This window comes from Pelophylax lessonae (assembly GCF_965119305.1).
Source record: "Pelophylax lessonae genome assembly, chromosome: 4".
In the NCBI taxonomy this organism is placed as follows: Eukaryota; Metazoa; Chordata; class Amphibia; order Anura; family Ranidae; genus Pelophylax; species Pelophylax lessonae.
In genome coordinates, this window is record NC_138771.1 from 500,950,250 (window position 1) to 500,972,017 (window position 21,768).

Genomic DNA, 21,768 nt, shown 5'->3' on the forward strand with positions numbered 1-21,768 from the left:
CAGTGGGTTGGATGTCAGTATGGGGTGGAGGCAGTGGGCCGGGCTTACAGCTGGGTGTCAGTTATGGGGTGGAGGCAGTGGGCTGGGCTTTCAGTTTGCTGTCAGTTATGGGGTGGAGTCAGGGGGTTGAATGTCGCTGTGGGTTGGAGGCAGTGGGTTGGATGTCAGTTATGGGGTAGAGAAAGTGGGTTGGGCTTTCGCTGGCTGTCAGTTATGGGGTGGAGACAGTGGGTTTGGCTTTCGCTGGCTGTCAGTTATGGGGTGGAGACAGTGGGTTGGCTCTGCACTAGCTGCAGTGTTCAGGAAGTGAATTGCTGCTATTTTCTCTGCACAGATGAATCGAGAATAAGGAGGCCTTTGTGTATACATTGTACAGAGAGGGTATGTACTGTCATCTTCATTTCTGTCTTTTCTGCTGCAGAGGAACTACAAGTTCCAGCAGACCTTGTGCTTGTTATAAATTATCTGATGGTGCAATTGATAGATGTTACCAAAACAGAAGCAAGATATAGGAAGGCATCACAAGATCCAACAACCATATAGGGGGTTGGTTCTGAGCTTTTACATAACAGTGTGTTGGCAGAAACAGACCCAGTGGTCCACGGAGTCTTCCCCTTTATAAAACCATTTACAGCTAAATATGTGAACCTTCAGGGATTGTAGGGGCAGCATTGCAGTTAAATACCTGTATGGATTTTACAATGAATATTGTGAACTGTCACAACAAAGCCAAAAATAGCAGCAAACACAATATAAAAGGAAGTTATATAGTAATAATAATAACACATTATTATTAAATGGGCAGGCATGTGCACTGATGCCTAGGTTCACACAGGTGAACAATATGTTATTATAAGATTATAAATTAGAATTTTTGTTTTGAGATTTTCTGGTCTTTCAAGCTTCAGCTGCTCAGGGTGTAACTCACAGCTGGGAGTGACTGAGTTAAAATTATTTTCGGATCAGTTAGCACTGATTGTAATGCTGTCTTCAATCTGTAAACGCTCACTAAGCAGTAACCAATAGAACAATAGATGGACCAACAAGCACCTGCTCGATGCTTCTATTAGCAATGCATTGTGGGAAATGCTAGCAGGTTAATCAACTTACAGTATTGCTAGGTGGCTACCAGTTCCTTGCGTGCAAAAAAAAAAAAAAAAAGTATTTTTGGAAGAATGAAAAAAGTAAGTACTCCTATGATGGAGCAGCATGTCTCCCAATTTTCCAGGATGGGGAAAGAGGTCACAATGGGGGAGATTTACTAAAACTGGAGCACCCAGAATCTGATGCAGCTGTGCATGGCACCCAGTCAGCTTCTAACTTTGACAATAAAAGCTGATTGGCTACCATGCACAGCTGCACCAGATTTTGCACTCTCCAGTTTTAAGTATTTAGAGCCGTCCGACTCTGAAGCCGCCCCCTGCAGCGCGACATCAGCATGGCTTGCAAACAACTTCTTTAATAGAAGTCAATGCAAGCCACTCCAAAGTCGCCCCCAAATAGTGCAGGAACATTTTTCTAAGTCGGAGCGACTTGAGTCGCTCTGATTAGAACGGTTCCATTGCACTGAAAGGAGTGCGACTTGTCAGGCGACTAAGTCGTCTGGCAAGTCGCCCCAGTGTGAACCGGCTCTTAGGCAAAGGACACCCCCCTGCCATGCCCCCAGTTTTTTTTTATCATAAAGATTTACTATGCAAAGAATTTATTGCCTAACCCCACAAGTTGATTATTTCAGGACCACTTGTCTTTTTACTGACTTTTCAAAATAATAAATTAAATAATTTAGAGGCTGGATGAACAGTTTAGTGAAGAATAACACTTTTGGTACATCTTGTATAGTGGTCCGTCCAAAAAGAGGGACAACTGATAATGAAGGAGGGATATGGTTCCAAAAGAGAGGCAGTTGGTAGCTATGGGAGTAGATTTATCATTATGCTGGACGATGATGTCACAGCAACACAGTAAAATGGGTGATTATGGGAAAGACGTTAGCCTTGATGGATCAGTAACTTAAAGTGGAGTTCCGCCCCCCCCCCCCCCCACACAAAAAATGCTGTAACTGCTTTTAATATTAGGACACTTACCCGTCCAGGGATCCTGCTATGTCAATACCCCAGCCGATATTCGGATCGGCTCTTGGGTGCTGCCACCGCCATTCGTGGTAAAGGAAACCAGCAGTGAAGCCTTTTGGCTTCACAGCCGGTTCCCAACTGCACACGCGTGAAGCGTGCTGCACTTTCTAACTGGCCCTGCGGCGGGGGGAAGAAGGCTGAACTTCTGAGGGATTTTGCTGCGGCAGAGTCTCACAGAAGTGGAGACGGGTACTGGTCAAAAACAGGTATCCCCTCCCCCCTGAAAGGTGCCAAATGTGGCATCAGAGGAGGGGAGGAAGCAGATAAACGGAGATTCCGCTTTTGGGTGGAACTCCACTTTAAGCCGGCCATGCATTAATAAAAATTCAGCTGGTTCAGCAGAGCCTGGCGAAATTTCAATCCATGCATGGGCAGAGAGATTGTACAGAAGTCGACCGGTAGAACCACCCCTTCGGATTTTACCTGCTCGATCAGCACCATCGGCCATAGCCAGCAGCGCTGATCAGTGTTTTCTGATGGTGGGGAGGTCTTCCTGCTGTTAGAATGCAATGTTGCAGCGGGGATGATTCTCCCATCCACCTTGGACGTGTAGATTGGAAAATTAAGTCTTTTTTTTTTTTTTCTTTCGTTCAACCCGCTGGATGAGCAAAAAATAAAAGATTTATCTTTGGGCTGCCTTAATCTTATGATGGGTAGTAGCTGAAAAGTAGTAACAGTTTAAAAGGGGCATCAACCCACAAATAATATTTTAGTTATACATGGAGCCTTGTGGGCTGACTCAGCCCCTGGTGTCTTAGATACTCTAAGGCCCCTTTACACACGGGGCCGGCTCTGTTGGAGTCTGTCTGCTCAGCAGAGAACATGTCCGCTGATTTCCCTCCCCCCCCCCCCCCGAGCAGGCGGGTGGCTTCGCTTATGCACAGTGGACACAGACATAGCCTGTTCTCAACTATAGACAGTTGGATGTAAAAGGACAGCCTGTCCGTTTACATCCCACTGCCCTTCGATCCCCATCTGCCTGTTTTTAGCGGATCGGTTCGGAAGTAGGCGGTTGTAAACACATGTCCATTGACATCCGCCGCTCCATAGAGATGACTCAAGGGTCCAATCGGCGGACTCGATCAGTCTACCAATGTTAAACGGTGTGATTTCCCTGGTATAATTTCCAGCTCTGTTCCTGTCCACCTTTGTCTCACCCAGCTCCCTCTGTTACATTCTCAATACTTATCAATAAATCAAAAAATTAAGCACCCTGTATAATGGCAACAGCAGGTGTGCATAGCTGGAAACTCAGTGCAGGGATGATGAAAACCCCTAATAATAGGCACAGCAGGTGTGCAGAGCTGAAAACTCAGTGCAGGGATGATGAAAACCCCTAATAATAGGCACATCAGGTGAGTAGACTGGTAACTTAGGGTAGGGATGGTGGGAGCCTCTCAACAGGTAGTGCAGGTGGGCAGATAATGAGCTTGGCACAGAGATCTCGCCAGTAGAGTCTCCAAACGATAAAATATGATTTTTGATTGACCAAGCATTCGAACTTGAACTGACTTTTTTTTTGTTGTTTTGGAGCAGGTGTGTGATGTCCTCCACAAGAAAAGGTGGGTGGAATGTCCTCAGTGGAAACGGTGCAGATCCTCCTGGGATCCAGATGTTACCTTGTTCCCCGCGACCAGCTGGTGGCTCAAAGTGGCTTCTTCCAAGCTCTTTTCCGCTCAGGGATGAGGGAGAGTACCGGTGAGGTGGTGACTTTGCATGGACTTACCCATGAAGGCCTTGAGGGCGTCCTGCGTCACATCACAGGGGGACCAGTGCAGGCATGCAGCCCTGCAGAAGAAGTGAAGTGTGGACTCAAGGCACTCACCAGTGAACATTTATCAGACCAAGATGAGCCAAGTTTTGTCCAGGAGGCCTTGTCACAAGGCCCGCTGCAGGCATTGGTGGAAGCTGCCTGTTACTTGCAAGTCCAGGGACTGTTGTCTCTTTTGCAGTCCTCATTGTCACCGGACACTTGCCTGGACCTATTGGATGTTTCGCAGCTCCATGGCCAGTGGGATCTGGCCGCGGCCTGCCTCAGTTACATGGCCGCTCACTACCACTGTATGCTGCAGAGAGCAGACTTTCAGGAGAGCCCCGAATCTCTCCAAGAGCGAGTCCTCCAGGAGCGCCTGCGAGGTGTGCCATCACTGCTGCTTTTGTCACAGCAAAGCGGTGATTCTTGGGTGCTCCTGCGATACCTGGAGCTTGGAGGAGGCTGGCAGGTCATGCCCAGTGACGTTCCACAGAGCATGCTACGGGTGCAGGGCTATGGGGCAACCTCACTCAACAACTATCTTTTTGTGGCCGGAGGGACTCGTGAGAATGGACAGGAGGTGAGCGCTGTCCACTCCTATAACCCCAGCACTGGATTCTGGAGTGAAGAACCTGCCATGAACCAGAAAAGGTACACCGCCCCCCCCCCCCCCCCTCCAAATTCCCAAAAGAATACATTTTCCCCAAATCGGGCATTTCAACTTTCGGTGGGTGTTGCGGGCTGTAATCCCCCACTAATTTCTTCACGGGAAATTGGTGGAAAAAATGTGCATCTAAAGCTGCCCATAGATAGATAGTTTTGAAATCCACCAGTTCAGCAGGGACCTGACAAATTTCGATCCATCTGGGGCTGTTCCCACTTGAGAGAAGTCGATGACACCTGCAGGCAGTCGGCTGCAATGCTGATCAGTGTATTCTGACAGCAGAGGAGTCCCCACTTTTAGAATACAGTAGCATACCAGCAGAATTTACTGGCTGATCAAAAAAAAAAAACGATCCATCCATGTATAGCCAGCCTAAGTTCCTATGGCATTCTGTGAACAAGATCTTGTCACTTGCTGCTGGATCTTCTATTTACATTCTGTTAGAGACTGTATCAGAAACAGTGAATCATTCTCAATTCGCTTTGTATTGACCATAGAATGGCAGAGCTGGAAACATCAGTGGGGAGATCTAAGTAGATCATTCACACAACTGGCACATATCTACAGGTGAGGAATGTAGAAGGACCTAAGCTGACTCATACATAGATCGAAATTTGTCTGGTTCAGCAGGGACCACCTGAGATTCGATCCATCTCTGGGCAGGCTGATTGTAACCAAGTCGATCCATCAGTTGACTTGGGTACAACCAGCCTGTTGGATTTTTTTAAATGCGATTACAGCTGGCAACTAGCTGCTAGCAGTAATTATTGTGTTCTGCTGGGAGGGAAGGCTCCCCACATCTATCTCCCCGCTGGTAGAACACAATATCCCTGGAGGCATTCCCCCCCCATCAACACTGACTGTGTTATAATGGGGGAATCAAGCAATTTTTTTTTTTTTAATGGCTCCAAAAAAAAAAAAAAAAAAAAGAAGAAAAACAATTCATCACTGGGCTGCTTTAACGAATAATTATACTTCAGAGTAACTTAGGAATAATTGGCCTCCAGAGCAATCTTAACCACTTAAGCCCCGGAAGATTTTACCCCCTTCCTGACCAGGGGGTATTTTGCTATTCGGCACTGCGTGAATTTAACGGACAATTGCGCGGTCATGCGACGCTGTACCTAAACGAATTTGACGTCCTTTTTTTCCCAAAAACAGAGCTTTCTTTTGGTGGTATTTGATCACCTGTGCGATTCTTTTTTTTTTTTTTTTTTTTTTTGATCATGCGCTATAAACAAAAAAAGAGCGTCAATTTTGCAAAAATAACAATATTTTTCACATTTTTCCCACAATTCCCAAAAAAAAAATGTAAAAATCTAAATTTTTTAACATTTTCGGCCAATTTGTTTTAAGCTACATACGTTTGGTATGGTAAAAAAAAATCGCAAAAAGCGTATTTTGATTGGTTTGCGCAAAAGTTATCGCGTTTACTAACAAAGGGAAAGATTTTTGTCATTTTTGTTGTTTTTCTTTTTAACACGTAATGGCGGCGATCTGCGATTTTTTTTTTTTTTTTTCTTTTCTTTTTTTGCGGGATTGCGACATTGGGGCGGACAGATCGGACCCTTGACTGACATTTTTGACACTTTTGGGGTTACCAGTGACATTACTGCAGTAATCAGTGCTATACATATGCACTGTTACTGCAAAATGACACTGGTAGTGAAGGGGTTAACTTTATTTGAGAGGGAGGGGCTGTGTGTGTCCCTAGGGGCGTGATTATAACTGTGATTGGCTGTGGCTTGAGATGTAGGAACAATGAACAACGGTCCTACATAGTAGAACCGTATTATCATTGTTCCTACACAGGGGAGAATGACAGGCGGCTTGTTTAAACTAGCCGCCTGCCTTTCTCCCGCTGTCACGGATGATCGTGAGTGAGCGGCGGACATCGGGTCCGCCGCTCACACGCGCGGGGGGGTCCGTGACCGCGTGGGAGCGCGCCTCCGGCGGCGCGCGCTCGCTCCCCAGAGCCTCACAGGCTAGTGACGTACTGGTACGTCACTTTGTCTGTGAGGGGCTGACTGCCGCAGTATTTGTACTTGCGGCGGTCGGCAAGTGGTTGAATGCCCCAAATGGCCTTGGCTGAGCGCCATTTTAGGGGCTTGCTGTTTGTAGGCTATAATGCAGAACCACCTACTTGGAAGACTTTTCTCCATTAGTCTCATGTCAGAACAGGGATTCTGGTGATGGTGGCAATTGACTAAGAAAACAGCCAGAATACTTACCTGCTCCTACACCACTGATTCCTCACTGGCCAAATCAGAGTGGTGTCACTATAGCTGTCCTTTCAGCAATGAGATTTACACAGCTCCAACACACAGTACAGCTCTGTCTGGCAGGGGAGGAGACCTGATTTTTCTTTGCTGCAGTTCAGTAATGCTTACAGGTCTTGTTCCTCCCCCAGCCTGTGAGTGGAGAATGAAAGGAGAAGCGGGAGACTGATGGACTCCTCTCTAAGTACTGTAGCACAAGTTATGGTTTCTTTGTACTGCTTCTTCCTCTCCCCGCCTGATCCTCCACTCCCTCAGCAAGCATCGCTCCCCTACATTTTGGCAGTAGACTGTCCATTGGTGTCCCCACGTCCAATTGCAGGGCTATGGTCCCTGCATTGGTTTTGATGATGTCATGGGCATCTGACTGCAAGAGTGCAGGGGAGAAAGGCAGGGAACAGTCTGGCATCATGAAGGAGCCTGCGGAAGCAGAGAATCAGGTCAGTAAAATCTGTCTTACCTGAGCATAAAAGAGCTGTTACCTTTTGTATTGCAGACGGGATCCCACTGCAAGGGAGGACTTTTATTTTATTTTTCCCAGAGTTCAGTTTTAATGATTACAGAGCTGCATTAATTTGTGTCTTTACGTCCTGGTTCACACATATGCGATGCGGAAACCCCATGCCAATACACTGAGGGTTCCCGCATCGCATTCAACTTGCAGGCAGTTCACACGGCCATATGCGAATCGCTGGGGGTGTCAATACAAGGTAACGACACCCCCAGATCAGTTCGCAAATCGCAGTGCAAACTGTCAGTTCGGACATGAATTGGATCGCATGGGTGTGAACACCCATGCGATCCGATTCTGGTGTAGACCCAAAAAGTGTCCGAATGCAAAGCAAATTTAGCCCTACAATCTGTATGGCTGAATTCGCATTGCACGGTTTTTCATGCATTTGATTTGCAGAGCAGTGTGCTGCGAATCACATGTGATGTCTGTCATCGCATATATGTGAACCGGCTCTTATATCTGCCTGAAATTAAGCTTTAAAGTTACTTTGCTAACATTTTCCATTTAGCTGTAGCCACCTTCAAATTGAATCCATTCATGGCTGTATTGGAGCTGTGGGAGTGAAGGGGTTAAACAGTGGTCCCCGGCTCCTGTACAGATAGGAAGTGTTTCTGTATCTGTCCTGCTCACCTTATTTGGTGCTCTTTAGGGATGATGGAAACTTAAAGGATCTCTCCCCCCCCCCCCCCTTAAAGAGGTGGTGTCTGGAGGATGGGAGTGTTCCAAACATTTCTGTCCCGGGGCTTCCTTGGGATAATTCCTCATGCCCATACAAGGCTGTCCAGGGACTCCTGTAAAGAAAACTATCTAGTAGTTGACAGTGACTCTGGTTTGTTCTTGCCAAATCCAAATCAGGGCTTTAAATCTCATTTTGTGGGAAATAATGCAGCTTTTTACTTTTTTGGCTTACACAACATAGTTCATTCATTCTACATCCGTTCCCATGTATTTTCCAATTTTTTTACAATATAGGAATAAAGCACGGGGAATGAAAAATCTATTTTTATTTTGCTGGGTGTCACAAATGTGATGCCTGTGTACTGTGACACTCTGCGCAGTGCTGCCTTTAAGAAGCTGCTTCACCCTCCATAGGGATACATCAAAAATACATTTCATGAGTTTGAAAACCTGAAGTTTAATCGGCTTCTATTGTGCTCCCCCCCCTCAACATGATAATAAAATGTTTAAATCCAACCTTTCTATTTTCATTCCATACCTTTTTACTTTAGACCCAGTGACATCATAACTCGGTCTGTGTGCTTTTCTATGCAATGCAGGCAGATAATGGCTGGTGGTGCTATACATAGTTTCCTGAAAACATAACACCCTGCCTTAGGGCTCTTTCACACGGGCGATCCGATCAGATCCGCCTGTCAGTTTTTTAGGCGGATCTGATCGTATCCTCCATGCAGCTCTACGGGGCAGCGGATGTCAGCGGAGACACCTCCGCTGACACCCGCTGCCATCCGCATCCGATCCTGTCCGTGAAATCTGAACGGATGGAAACCCTATTTTTCCATGCGTTCAGGGATCGGATCGGATGAGAGCGAACAGGCGGTCCGCTCTCATCCGATTCCCCATAGAGAGCAGCGGGGCTCTGACACCTCCCTCTCCGCACTGCAAGCGGAGACGGAGCTGTCATCCGCCGGCTCAGCGGGGATTGGTGGATCGATCCCCGCTGAGCAGCACGGATTCGCCTATGGAGGTGGACCGTGTGAAAGAGCCCTTAGTACCCCTCTGAAGCTCCATTTACACCTATGCATGTTGCTTTTAAGCGTTTCTGCAGAGCTCTTTGCGTTTATTTTTTTAAACTGAGATTTTACCTCTATTTTGCTGTACATTTTTTTTTTTTTTTTTTAGCCGAATTTGTTGTTGGCAGCTTTAAAAACTGAAAATGCGGGAAAATCATGGTAAAAACGCACTACATGCTTTTCTGCAGCTTCTCCCTTGAAGTCTATTGAACCAAAAAAAGCAGCGTTTTTCATTTTAAAAGTCCCTGACGCTTTCAAAAAAATGACACAAAAATGCATTAAAGTTAATGTGTTCCATAGGAACCCATGTTAAAAATAATGGCCTGCGTTTCTGCAAAAAGCATAAAAAAACGCATTGGTGTTAATAGAGCAAGAAAGTGATAGTGAACCTCCCCTTTTTTTTTTTTTTTTTTTTTACAAGAAACATGTTCTACTTACCTGCTCTGTGTTATGGTTTTGCAGCCCTTATCCTCCTCTTCTTGCTCTTCTTGCTTCCCCCACTGACACTCCCGGCTCTCACCCCCACCTGCTGAGTGCCCATGATGGCAAGCCACTTGCTATGGGGGCACTCATGTAGGCTCCCTCCTGAGCTGGATCTGTGTGTCCATAAACACACAGAGAGCAGCTCGACCCCCCCCCCCTTCCCTCCTCCCTGGCTGTGATTGACAGTAGCTGTCTCTGAGCCTATGAGGTGAAAGAGAGCCTCTGCTCTTGTGCACATTGCTGGATAGAGATTGGGCTCAGATAAGGATAATGGGGGGCTGGGGGGAGCTGCAATCAGGTTGTTTACCTTAATCCAGTGAATGCTGCCGGCCCCTTTCACACTTACCTCTCCGCCGGTAGACTCCGTTTTGATCAGCGGGGGATCGATCCGCCGATTCCCCCGCTGAGCAGGTGGATGGCAGCTGTGTCTCCGCTCTGTGTGCCAATACAGAGCTGTCAGGTCCATGCTGTCCTCTATGGCGGAATCGGATGAGAACGGACCGCCTGTTCATTCTCCTCCGATCCCATCTGCCAGAGGGATGGAAAATAGGGTTTCCATCTATCCTGATTTGATGGATTGGATGTCAGCGGACATGTCTCCGCTGACATCCGATGCCCCATAGAGATGCATGGGGCATCCGTTCAGATCCACCTGAAAAACTGACAAGCGGATCTGAACGGTCCGCAAGTGTGAAAGGGGCCTTAGGGTAAAAAAAAAAACTTCAGCCTTTAGAACCACTTTAAGGCTGGGTTCACATATATTCAAATTGGATGCGCTTTTAACCGCATCCAATTCGCATAACATGTGACTGTGACCGGCTTTCAATGGAGCGGGTTCACACATGTCCGGGGTGGCCACGGTGCGGTTTTTGTGTGAATTCAGGGAAAAATTTGCACCTGAACCGGTGAACAGAAACTCATTGGACTCCGGACTGCAAAGTTCAGATGCATATATGTGAGCCCAGCCTAAAGCTGGATACACACTATACAACTTTTGTTCAATTTTTTTAGATTTACCTTCAGCTATATAATACAAGGGCCTGCCCGATTGCATACAAATTGAACGTGTTTAGGTTTGACCACATATTATATGGTTTGGTAAATTTTAAAGGAAAAAAATTTAAAGAGAATTGCATAATGTGTATCCAGCTTAAGTCTTCAGCCTAAATGCAAGCAATTAGCTGGAGTTGACATCTATTAAAATTCCTTGATGGGTGGATGCCAGTCTGGAGGAGTAGGCATTCCTAGGCAGGCTTTATTTGCATACAGACCACCCTAGGTAACACCACATGTGACGCTGAGCCTCCATGATTAAAGGAACTGAAATCCAATGAATAAGAGGGGTGGGCCAGGGACAGTCAGGCTGGGGAGCAAAGAGCTAGATGATGCTGGATGTTCTCTCCCACAGCCAGGGCGTAAAGTGAGCTTTGTTTGACTTGCTCCCACTTTTAATGCACATTATGCAAAGTTTACAGTATCAGAGTAAGGACTTTCAGTACAGGAGAGGAGCCTGTACCAACTGTATTAGACTAAAGGCAAGGCTGGGTTTCAGCTGTAAGTGGAGGAAATGGCGTTTTTGTTTAATTAGTTGTCTACAGTTCTGATTTCACATTTCACCATAACACCATTTTCCACCCATTTATCACTTCAGGTATAATTTCCGGCTCCTCGCAGTTAGCGGGTCCCTCTACGCTGTCGGAGGCCAGTCCTTACAGACCATGGAGTCCTTCAATCCAGCTCAGAACACGTGGAACTTGGTAGCCCCCCTTCCAGACACCCTGGTGGAGTTCTCAGCCTGTGAAAGCCTGGGGAAGATCTATGTAGTTGGTGGATACACTCCGCGAGGTTAGTCAGCTTTTTTATTAAAGTAGACCTTTGAGCATGAATAAATTCCTGACATGTCACATTATACAGCAACAGTAGATGTTTTCAGAAAAGCGCAATCTTGTATCCCGAAACGACTGTCTTTTGATTTCTGGTTTGGGGAGTTTGCCTTGGCTAAGATGATGTCTTGTGTCTCTTGCAGACAGTCTCCTCGCCTCCAGTGATCAGACTGTACATTGTAATTTTGTTTACCAGAGAGGCTGCAGCAGGGGGCTGATCTGTGTCAGACATTTGTGAACACAGCCAAGAACTCCACTTACATTAGGATTTATATGATTGCGTCAGCACCTCAGTCCAGGAAGTAATTGGTGACCCTGGGTGATGCCTAAACAAAGATAGCACTGTCCTTCTGGAGAAAAAAGCAGGTGGAAGCGTTATAAGGGGGAGTGCTGTGATCTCTGCCAGAGGTAATAAATACCTGGAAGTGTTACACTTTCTTTATTACTGAGCATGCTGCAAAGAATGTATGTTACTGTGCAAAAGTTTTAGACAGGTATGAAAAATGCTGTAAATTAAAGCGGAGTTCCACCCTGTGAAAGTTTTTTTTTTTTTTTTAAATAAAAATACCCCGGGACAGTCAGGGCTAGTACATTCCACCATGGATAGCCTCTGATCTGTCCCGGGTTGCACTTACCTTTTAGAAGAAATACTTACCTTGAAAATGTATTGTCCAGCGCTGCCATCTCAGGTGTGGGCAGCTTGAAGCCAGCGCGATCCTCTTCTGTGTCCTCTTCCGTCTTCTTCGGTCCCACGATGCACTGCACCGGCCCCGCCGTCACTTCCGGTGCCGCAGCGTCATCCCTGCACAGCTTCTGGGCATGCCCAGAAGCTGTTTAGCAAGGTATGTCGGTGCCTGCACCGGAACTGACGTCGGGGCCGGTGCAGGCGCATTGATTCCTGGGAGCGATGACGTTCAGCTCCCAGGAATCATTGCAAGCCAGGAAGTGACAAATCGCCGTGGCCGCCGAGGGGAGGAAGTAGGGTAAGTATATTTGCTTCTAAACCAGGTAAGCAAAAAAAAAAATAAAAAATTGCGATTATCCATTTGTTTTTCAGGTGACCCGGAACAAGAAGATGGAGGTAAGTATCATTTTAGGGTGGAACTCCGCTTTAAGAATGCTTTCAGAAATAGAAGTATTTGTTTATTTTTATCAATCAACAAAATGGAAAGTAAATGAACAGAAGAGAAATCCAATACAAATCAATATTTGGTGTGACCACCCTTTGCCTTCAAAACAGAATCCGTTTTTCTAGGTACACTTGCACACAGTTTTTAAAGGAACTCGGCAGATAGGTTGTTTCAAACATCTTGGAGAACTAACCACAGATCTTCTCTGGAAGTAGGCTGCCTCCAATCCTTCGGTCTTTTCATGTAATCACAGACAGACTACATGATGTTGGGATCAGGGCTAAGTGGGGGCCAAACCATCACTTTCAGGACTCCTTGTTCTTGTTTACACTAAAGATAATGACATTGGCTGTATGTTTGGGGTGGTTGTTCTGCTGATAAATTTGGGGCCAATCATAAGCCTGCCTGGTGGTAAGGCATGATGGATACATATCCGTCTGTATTTCTCAGCATTGAGGACACCAAATCTCCAACTCTATCTGCAGAAATGCAGCCTCAAACATGCAAGGAACCTCGACCATGCTTTACTGTTGGCTGCAGACACTCATTATTGTACGGCTCTCCAGCCCTTCAGAGAACAAACTGCCTCCTGCTACAGCCAAATATTTTTCAGATTTTGACTCCCCATTCCAGAGCACCAGCTGCCATTTCTGCATCCCAGTTCCTTTGTTTTGGTGCTTAGTTGAGTCGCTTAGCGTTGTCTTCACATCAGAGGTATGGCTTTTTGCCCCCAATTCTTCCATGGAGACCACTTGTGGCCAGGCTTCTCTGGACAATAGATGGATATACCTGGGTCCCACTGGTTCTGTGCTGATGGCACTGCTGGAAATCGTCATATATTGAAGGGAAGTAAGCATGATGTGTCTTTCATCTGCTGCATTGTTTCCTTGGCTGAGCATTGCGTCTATGGTCCTCAACATTACCCGTTTCTTTGTGCTTCTTCAAATAAGCTTGAACAGCACATTTTGGAACCCCAGTCTACTCTGAAATCTTTGCCTGGGATAGAACCTGCGGATGCAGTATAACTACCTTGTGTCTTGTTGCTGTGCTCAGTCTTGCCATTGTGTATGTCCTGTGACATAAAACTGTCTTCCACACCTTACCTTCATAGCAGAGTTTGGCTGTTCCTCACCCAGTTTGAAGCCTCCTATACTGCTGTTTCTGTTTCTGACTGTGTTTTAGCCTACATATAGAATTGATGATCATTAGCACCTGCTTGGTATAATTGGTTAATCATACACCTGACTTTAATCCTAAGAAATCCCTGACTTTGTACAAGTGTAAGAATTGAGGCTGATTTTTAAGCCAAAGGGTAGTCATGCCAAACATTGATTTGAATTCTTCACATCTGCCTGAAACTTTTGCACAGCACTGTATTTGAAAGAGAAATAGGGCCAACGTTCTTTTTGCCCTACCTCTCCTTTAGGTCATAGGAGTGCACTTCAGTCTGCACTCCTGTGAACTTTATTCAGCTGACAGTGGGCTAAAGCCTACTGTTGGTTGAAGTCATCAAGCCAATCAAGACTCTGGAGAGATCCACCCAGATGCCAGACTGACAGCTGGCTCAGCCTCTCAGCATGCCGCTAAGAGCCTAAGCCATCTGCTCCTGCCTCCTCCACAGCCCAGCGCTCCAGTGAGCACTGGAGGGTCAGAGCAGACTGACTGACAGTCACCAACTCTCTGCTCACTGAAGAGCCAGAACTGAGCGATCAGCGGTGTTTGATCGCTCGGTTTTTGGTATTAGAGGTGGTAGGGGCAGAGGCACCATCAGATCAATGCTACATCCACCTAGGTGAGTATGTAGGTTTTTTTTTTTTTATTTTCAAACCCAATACTTCTCTTTTAATGCTGGGTCTGTTTTAAAGCCCCCAACCAGGATTCCTTGCTCCCTCTTCCCCCTTCAAACTCTATGTTTTTTTTTTTATACCTTTTTTCTTCTAGCCAGTCATGTGATGTGCTAGGTTCTCTTTTTGGTCATTTTCACGTGGTCCGCAGTCCTGGATAACAGAGAGATGTACTGCCATTATAACATAAGCACTACTCTCTACATCTATACACTGTGAGTGCAGGGCATCGATCATGGTTGCAATGCTTTGCCGCTTCCTGTAAAAAAAATAAATAAACAAATAAAAAAATGCACATTTTTTTTCCCCTGCAAAACCGTATGCGTTTGGTGAACCTAGCTTTTAAATGATGCTTGGTATCATTCAACTTGGAAGACCGAGGGCATCTTGTGGCGAGGAAGAGGTACTGCAGTATATATAAGTGGTTGTAAACCCTTATATATACTCAATGAAGTAACTGGCCTCAAGTGATACACAGGGATGAAACAAATCCTCCCATACACTTACACTCTGAGTTGCATACTAAAGACCTGCTGGGGATCATTCAGCCTGGAAGACTGGGGACATCCTGTTGTGAAGAAGTTGTACTGCAGGGAACATCTTTAAATTTTTGGTGTAAGTTGCAATCTGAGCTTTTTTTGCCCTTCAGGTCCACATTTAAAAAGAAAAAATTAGCTTGGAATTAATCTGTGGCCAGACTATGTACAATCAAGTGTTTACATATTCCAAACGATTAACAAATTCACTTTAAAACATGCCCTCACAGATCTCTGTAGCTGTCGTTTCTGTGTAGTGGGCAGTGGCGGCTGGTGCTCAAAATTTTTTTGGGGGGGCGCAAACAGAAAAATTTAATAGGCATTGCTTTGCAGCAAAAAACGCTGTAAAAAATTGCGTGACTTTTGAGGTCACAAAAGTGTGAAAGGGGCCTTCAGTAATTAAGGTATAGTGTTCCCCCTTTCAATGCAGAGTGACCAGCGTGCCCCCTTTCAATGCAGAGTGACCAGCGTGCCCCCTTTCAATGCAGAGTGACCAGTGTACATGCCCCCTTCAATGCAGTGACCAGTGTACATGCCCCCTTCAATGCAGTGACCAGCATACATGCCCCCTTCAATGTAGTGACCAGCATACATGCCCCCAATGTAGTGACCAGCATACATGCCCCCAATGCAGAGATCAGCGTGCGTGCCCCCAATGTACTGACCAGCATACATGTCCCCAATGCAGAGATCAGCGTGCATGCCCCCAATGTACTGACCAGCATACATGTCCCCAATGCAGAGATCAGCGTGCGTGTCCCCAATGCAGAGATCAGCGTGCGTGTCCCCAATGCAGAGATCAGCGTGGGTGCCCCCAATGTACTGACCAGCATACATGCCCCCAATGCAGAGATCGGCATGCGTGCCCCCAATGTACTGACCAGCATAAATGTCCCCAATGCAGAGATCAGCGTGCGTGCCCCCAATGTACTGACCAGCATACATGCCCCTAATGCAGAGATCAGCGTGCGTGCCCCCAATGTACTGACCAGCATACATGTCCCCAATGCAGAGATCAGCGTGCGTGCCCCCAATGTACTGACCAGCGTGCGTGCCCCCAATGCAGAGATCAGCGTGCGTGTCCCCAGTGCAGAGGTCAGCGTGCGTGCCCCCAATGTACTGACCAGCATACATGCCCCCAATGCAGAGATCAGCATGCGTGCCTCCAATGTACTGACCAGCATACATGTCCCCAATGCAGAGATCAGCGTGCGTGCCCCCTTACTTACCTGGAGCAGCAGCGACAGCGGGCGGCTTCTGATCAGTCTCTCTCTCCTCGGTCCCGGCGGCGCGTCTCCTCCAGTCTTCCGCTCCCCCCTCCTCCTCGGCCAATGGCATGAAGTTTGCCTTGCGGCCAATCAGGAAGCGCGTATCGGATGTGCTTCCTGATTGGCCAAGAGGAGGATCGGTGTGACAATAGCAAATTTTCCTTCGCTATTGTCACACAATGGGTGGCCTCGGACGCACTGCTCTGCGCCCCGGGTCCACCCTTTGCATCGCCCTATTGGAGCCTCTGGCTCTAATCAGGTGATGCAAAAAAAAAATAAAATTCCCATTGAACTCCATGCGTGCATGCAGATTAGGGGGCCGGACGCATGGATGGGGGGGGGGCGGTGCCCCTGCGCCCTAAATAGACAGGCCGCCACTGGTAGTGGGGATGAGCTGAATCTACCTGGGTTCAATTTGAGGCAGGTCCTTTATCTAAATTTAGGTGCTGAATCCAAACCTCAATAAGTCATGTTCGTCAACTATTAAAAAAACGTAATAGGCTAAGGGATTGTCAAACAAATGGCATGGGGACTGGATACTGCCCTGGGGAACATGTACCAAAATAAATATATTTTTTTTAAACATTCCCTTTGGTAGAGTGCAGCATTTTAATAATGCTTAAAAGACACATCAAATATACAAAATTCCTTTACCTACAACATGGGCCTAAAATGCCTGCTTCTCCCATACTCTTGCTGCCCGCGCACCCCCTGGAGTGCCCGGGTGGCGGGCTCTGTGATCATCGAGTCCTTGGCACTGGGCTGATCACAGAGCGGGGTAAAGGGCTAATAACAGCGGGCCATTTACCACGTGAACAGCTATCAGCCAATGACAGCTGATCACGGAAGTCAAACAGAAGCTGGTTATCTGCTTTTTTTTTTTTCCTTCACACTGTCAGCGTGAAGAAAAGAAGAAAGCTGTTGACCGGCTTCTGTTAGAGGGACATCGGTCCCACACAGTGCTAATCAGTGCCCACTTATGAGTTCCTCATCATCGGTGTCACCTAACAGTGCCCCCCTCATCAGTACCCATCAGTAAAGTCTATCAGTGCCCATCAGTGGCACCTCACTAGCGCACATCAGTGAAGGAAACAAATTACCTGTTTTTCATATTTTGTTATAACCTTTTACAAACTTTTATTTATTTTTATTTTATTTTTTTTCAAGATTTTCAGTTTTTTTTATATTTTGCTAAAAAAAAAAAAATCTGTGGTGATTAAATACCACCAAAAAAAAAAAAGCTCTATTTGTGTGAAAATAAAATTCTAAAAATGTCATATGGGTACAGTGATGCAATTGTCATTCAAAGTGTGAGAGCATTGAAAACGGAAACTTGGCCTGGGCAGGAAGGGGATATAAGTGCCCAGTAGGGAAGTGGTTACATAACATGTGTTAAGGATGCCCTTAACCTGCCTGTTGAGTGGTGGATCTGTATGATGTATACAACCTATTGCAGCAATACTAACATTTACAAAGGAATAAAAATGTGGTTTAAATTTCCGGTAAATGACAGCTTTGGCCATTTACTTCTGTTTTGTAAACAAATCGGCTGGGGGTTCCCTTCTACACCATATCCTTTTCCTGGACAAAGATTTGCTATAGATGGTAAATGGGGACCCCACACAAAAAAGTAAATGGCATTGAGAAGAAGTAAGTATGCAGGCCCCCTCCTGATCCATACCAGGCCACATGCTTATAACATGGGATTTTGTATTGTGGGTACATTAGGGAACCTTGCCAAGGGGCAGCCATCTGGCAAAGCACCTTGTCCCCATGGTACTGAGGACAAGGGCCACTTCCACAACCCTGGCCAGGTGGTTGGGGGGGTCTGTAGGCCTATCTTTATCTAGAAGCCCCATTTAAGATAAAGGACCCCCCAGATACCCTCCACACGAGTAGGGAGTACATGAAAAATGTAAATAATAAAAAAAAACACACAGTTTGACAGCTTCTTTAATAACCCCCCCAAAAGAAAAAAATTCCCACAATACGCATCCACCATCAACCACATCCTCCATCGAAGCACTGTGACCCACTGAAAAAAAAAAACATGCCACTGGCACGATTTGCTCTGGTCTCTTACTCACCCTGAATCACTTGTCCATTGATTTGTTGTTATCAAAAGAGGAGTCTCCTGGGTGATGCAATTGTCCAAATATGGACTTGTGATTACTCCCTGGCAGGGACCAAAACCAGAAGCTGTGGGCATTACAGGTGAGTACTACAAACCAAACCTACTGTATTCAGTGAACAAAAGATGTGCATTTCCGAGTATCCTGTCCTTTCAGAAGTTCACTGGCAATTACTCAGCTGCAGAAGTTTGCTATTGCCTGTTAGTGGCTGGTTGGCTATCATCAGGGAAGATCAATGAAAAAGTTTGGTTGCCTGCCTGTGGGCACCTATAATGTATCTAAGTATAAGAAATTAAAACCTATATTGCAGTTTACCTTTTAGATGTGGTGGCTGCATTAGTGTTTGTTTTTTCTTTGGCATTTCCCCTCTTTTTTAGCTCCTGGTGATACTGCCAAAAACACACTTCTTTTCCTAGGGTAATGCTCACTCACTGTACTCTATTTTTGGAGGAGCAGCAATAGAACAAGCAGTGTATTAGAACTACAGAGGTACTAAGGGAGAGCTGGGAACAATGTAACTGATAAAAGTGGTGCATTGTTTTTTTGCATCAAACAGATATAACAAAAAGCTTTCAATGGTACATTTAACAGACCAAAATGGAGCAAGTAAAAGACGTTCTTTGTTGGGGTTTACATGAGTGAATGTTAAGGCACACAAAAAAAATAGTACATCTCTGCAGTACATACACATTTCCTCATGTGTTTTCCCTTTAACCACTTCCCGCCGGCCCACCGTCAAATGAGCGGTGTGGCTCTCCTTCTGGGGCGACGTCCTATGACGGCACCCCAGAATGGCCGCGCCGTGTTCCTAGGACACGATACGGCCCCGATCTCGGTAAAGAGCCAATGACGCAGCTCTTTACCCATGTGATCGGCTCTATCCAATCACAGCAAGTCACATATAAGTGCAGAAATGCCATTTATCAGTGCTCCTCGCCTCACACTGTCAGAGTGTGTGGCAAGGAGAGCCAATCAGAAGCATCTCCCCAAAGGGATGACCAGGACAGGTAATTGGGGCACTGGTCATAAGTGCCCTGATTACAGTAAAGCCCTAGGAGTACACATCAGTGACACCAATTAGTGCCCCCCAATCAGTGTCCATCAGTGCCACCTATCATTGCCCATAAGTGTGGCATATTAGTGCCACCTTAACAGTGCCCATCAGTCCTGCCATGTCAGCGCACATCAGTGAAGGATAAAAATGACTTATTTACAAAATTTACTGACCGAAACTAAGAAAAACTTTGTCTGTTTTTAGTAAAAAATAAAAAATCCAGCAGTGATTAAATACCACCAAAGCAAAGCTCTATTTGTGTGATAAAAATGTAATTTGGGTACAGTGTTGCATGACCGCGCAATTGTCATTCAAAGTGACAGCACTGAAAGCTGAAAATTGACCTAGGCAGGAAGGGGGTGAAACTGCCCAGTAGGCAAGTGGTTAAAGGATCTGCAAGTAAGCAAAGTAACTGTTGATGTGCCAGAAATGTAGTGTGCTTCTACCTTCCTCTTTGACATGATAGCACAATTCTTAAGCACCTGGTGTCAGCCCTGCCTACTTTATTTCTCATGATTACAAAGAACACAGACTTCTCATCATCTCCTACTCCCTCTGCATTTCCATAACTCCTTCTCTTGATCTACAAAATTCCTCCCCAATTTCCTTGGCTCTGTACCCAGATCTGTAACCCACTGTGTCCGAAATTTAAGGAAAGAAAGAGAAGTTAATGGTTAGGGATTTACATACCCTTTAATTGTTATATTAGACTGCGGTTGATGCCAAGCCATAAAATTTTCTGTCTTTTCTCATTCAGGACGAAACCTGAAGGTGTTGCGGTACTGCCCCTTGGCTGATCAATGGTCGGAGTTTGATATCTGGCGACATCATGTCCGGAAGCAGCAGATGGTATCCATCGAGGAGACTTTGTACTTGGTGGGCGGATTCATACGGGATGGTCAGTCCGGACTGAGCGAGGACTTGCTGAACGTACACTCATATGACACCCGGACCAAGGAGTTCACCCTCCTCAAAGTGAACACCTCTAAATCAGGGCTGAATATCTGCTGCACCCTGCACAATGATGGCATCTACATTCTTAGCCGTGATGTCAACCCCAGCACGCTGGGCAAACTCCGTGTGTTCCTCAAGTACTGTGTGTTCTCTGAGGTCTGTGAGTACGTCCGCGGAGCCCCATCTGAGGGGCACAACATGCACTTGTTTTCCGTATACCTTTCCTAGAGATTACAACATAGGCTCCACCACCCAGCCTTCACTACAAGCACCATTGTCAATGTGGTGCAATTGGTTACGTTTTTCACAAATCTCCTTTGTAAAATCACACCACGACTTCAAAGAACACCATACTCTTAAAGAAGACTTACAAAACACTATTTGCGTCTAAATTTCTTGTTTTGTGTGTTGTGGAGAAGTGTTAAAATGCTTGTCTGTCTACACTGGGCACAAATCTTTACCTGTCTGTCCCGGAGATAGAACAGGAAGTAGGATGAATTTTCCTGGAAGTGAGGGAAACAGGAGTGCTGAGCAGGAGGTTTTGCTGCTTCAAAGATGACAATCTGTCTAGGAAGCAGGTCCCACACACCATACTTTAAGGTCACTCCTAGATACATGGAGTGATATTTTAAGTTATAACTGAACCCTATTGGGCTGAGTTAGCACCTGGCTACTTGCGTATATGTCTTGGATACACCAAAAGTAAGATGTCCCTGGTATATTTCCTGAGCCCCGCCTAATGGGTACAGCAGATGTGCAGTCCTGGGAACTTAGTGCAGGGATGTTGGGCACCCCTTATCATGGGCACAGCAGATGTGCAGACCCAGGAACTTAGTGCAAGGGTGGTGGAAACCTCTTATAATGAACACAGCAGGTGTGCAGACCCAGGAACTCAGTGCAAGGATGATAGGAACCCCTTATAATATTCACAGAAGGTGTGCAAACCAGAGAATTCAGCACAGAGATCTCATTAATCCAGTCCCTAAGAGAGAGGAAGGGATTGTCAGGGGTTTAACTATTCCACATCCACCAATTCTAAGAGAGTGAAGATACTAAGATTCAATATCTCAAAGGGGTCTCCCAGATAGAATGGTAGTTCCAGAGCAGTGATGTTTTTCGTCTGCTGCATAAGTTGAGCCTAACTGTCCAGGAATAAGTAGATAGCCTGAAGTCAGCTTCCATCTAGAGCTTTGCATAAAACTATTGTCCTTAATGAGAGATCCCCTTTCAAGAGCTCACGTTGGCTTAAGGGCCATACACACTATAAGATTTTCTGAAGACTTTTTTTCCTTCAGATTTACCTTTTCTATGTAGTGCAAGGGCCTGCCAGATTGCATACAAATTGAAAGTGTTCAGGTTTGACCTCATATTATATGGTTTTGGTAAATCTAAAG

General features: G+C 45.9%; 1 protein-coding gene across 1 annotated transcript; it reads left to right on the top strand.

The window, feature by feature from the left end:
• Positions 1–253: 253 nt before the first annotated feature.
• KLHL42 (kelch like family member 42) lies at positions 254–20,610 on the top strand. Its single transcript, XM_082254886.1, has 4 exons — positions 254–381; positions 3,669–4,536; positions 11,225–11,418; positions 20,178–20,610. The coding sequence occupies exons 2-4, from the start codon at positions 3,704–3,706 to the stop codon at positions 20,600–20,602; spliced, it is 1,452 nt and encodes a 483-aa protein (XP_082111012.1). The 5' UTR covers positions 254–381; positions 3,669–3,703; the 3' UTR covers positions 20,603–20,610.
• The last annotated feature ends 1,158 nt before the right edge of the window (positions 20,611–21,768 follow it).

Bases quoted from the DNA above. Each gene is read 5' to 3' on its own strand.
- KLHL42 (XM_082254886.1), top strand. From the start codon at position 3,704: ATGTCCTCAGTGGAAACGGTGCAGATCCTCCTGGGATCCAGATGTTAC. The intron at 4,537-11,224 runs GTACACCGCCCC...TTATCACTTCAG, and splicing joins CCTGCCATGAACCAGAAAAG to GTATAATTTCCGGCTCCTCG. The intron at 11,419-20,177 runs GTTAGTCAGCTT...TTTCTCATTCAG, and splicing joins TGGTGGATACACTCCGCGAG to GACGAAACCTGAAGGTGTTG.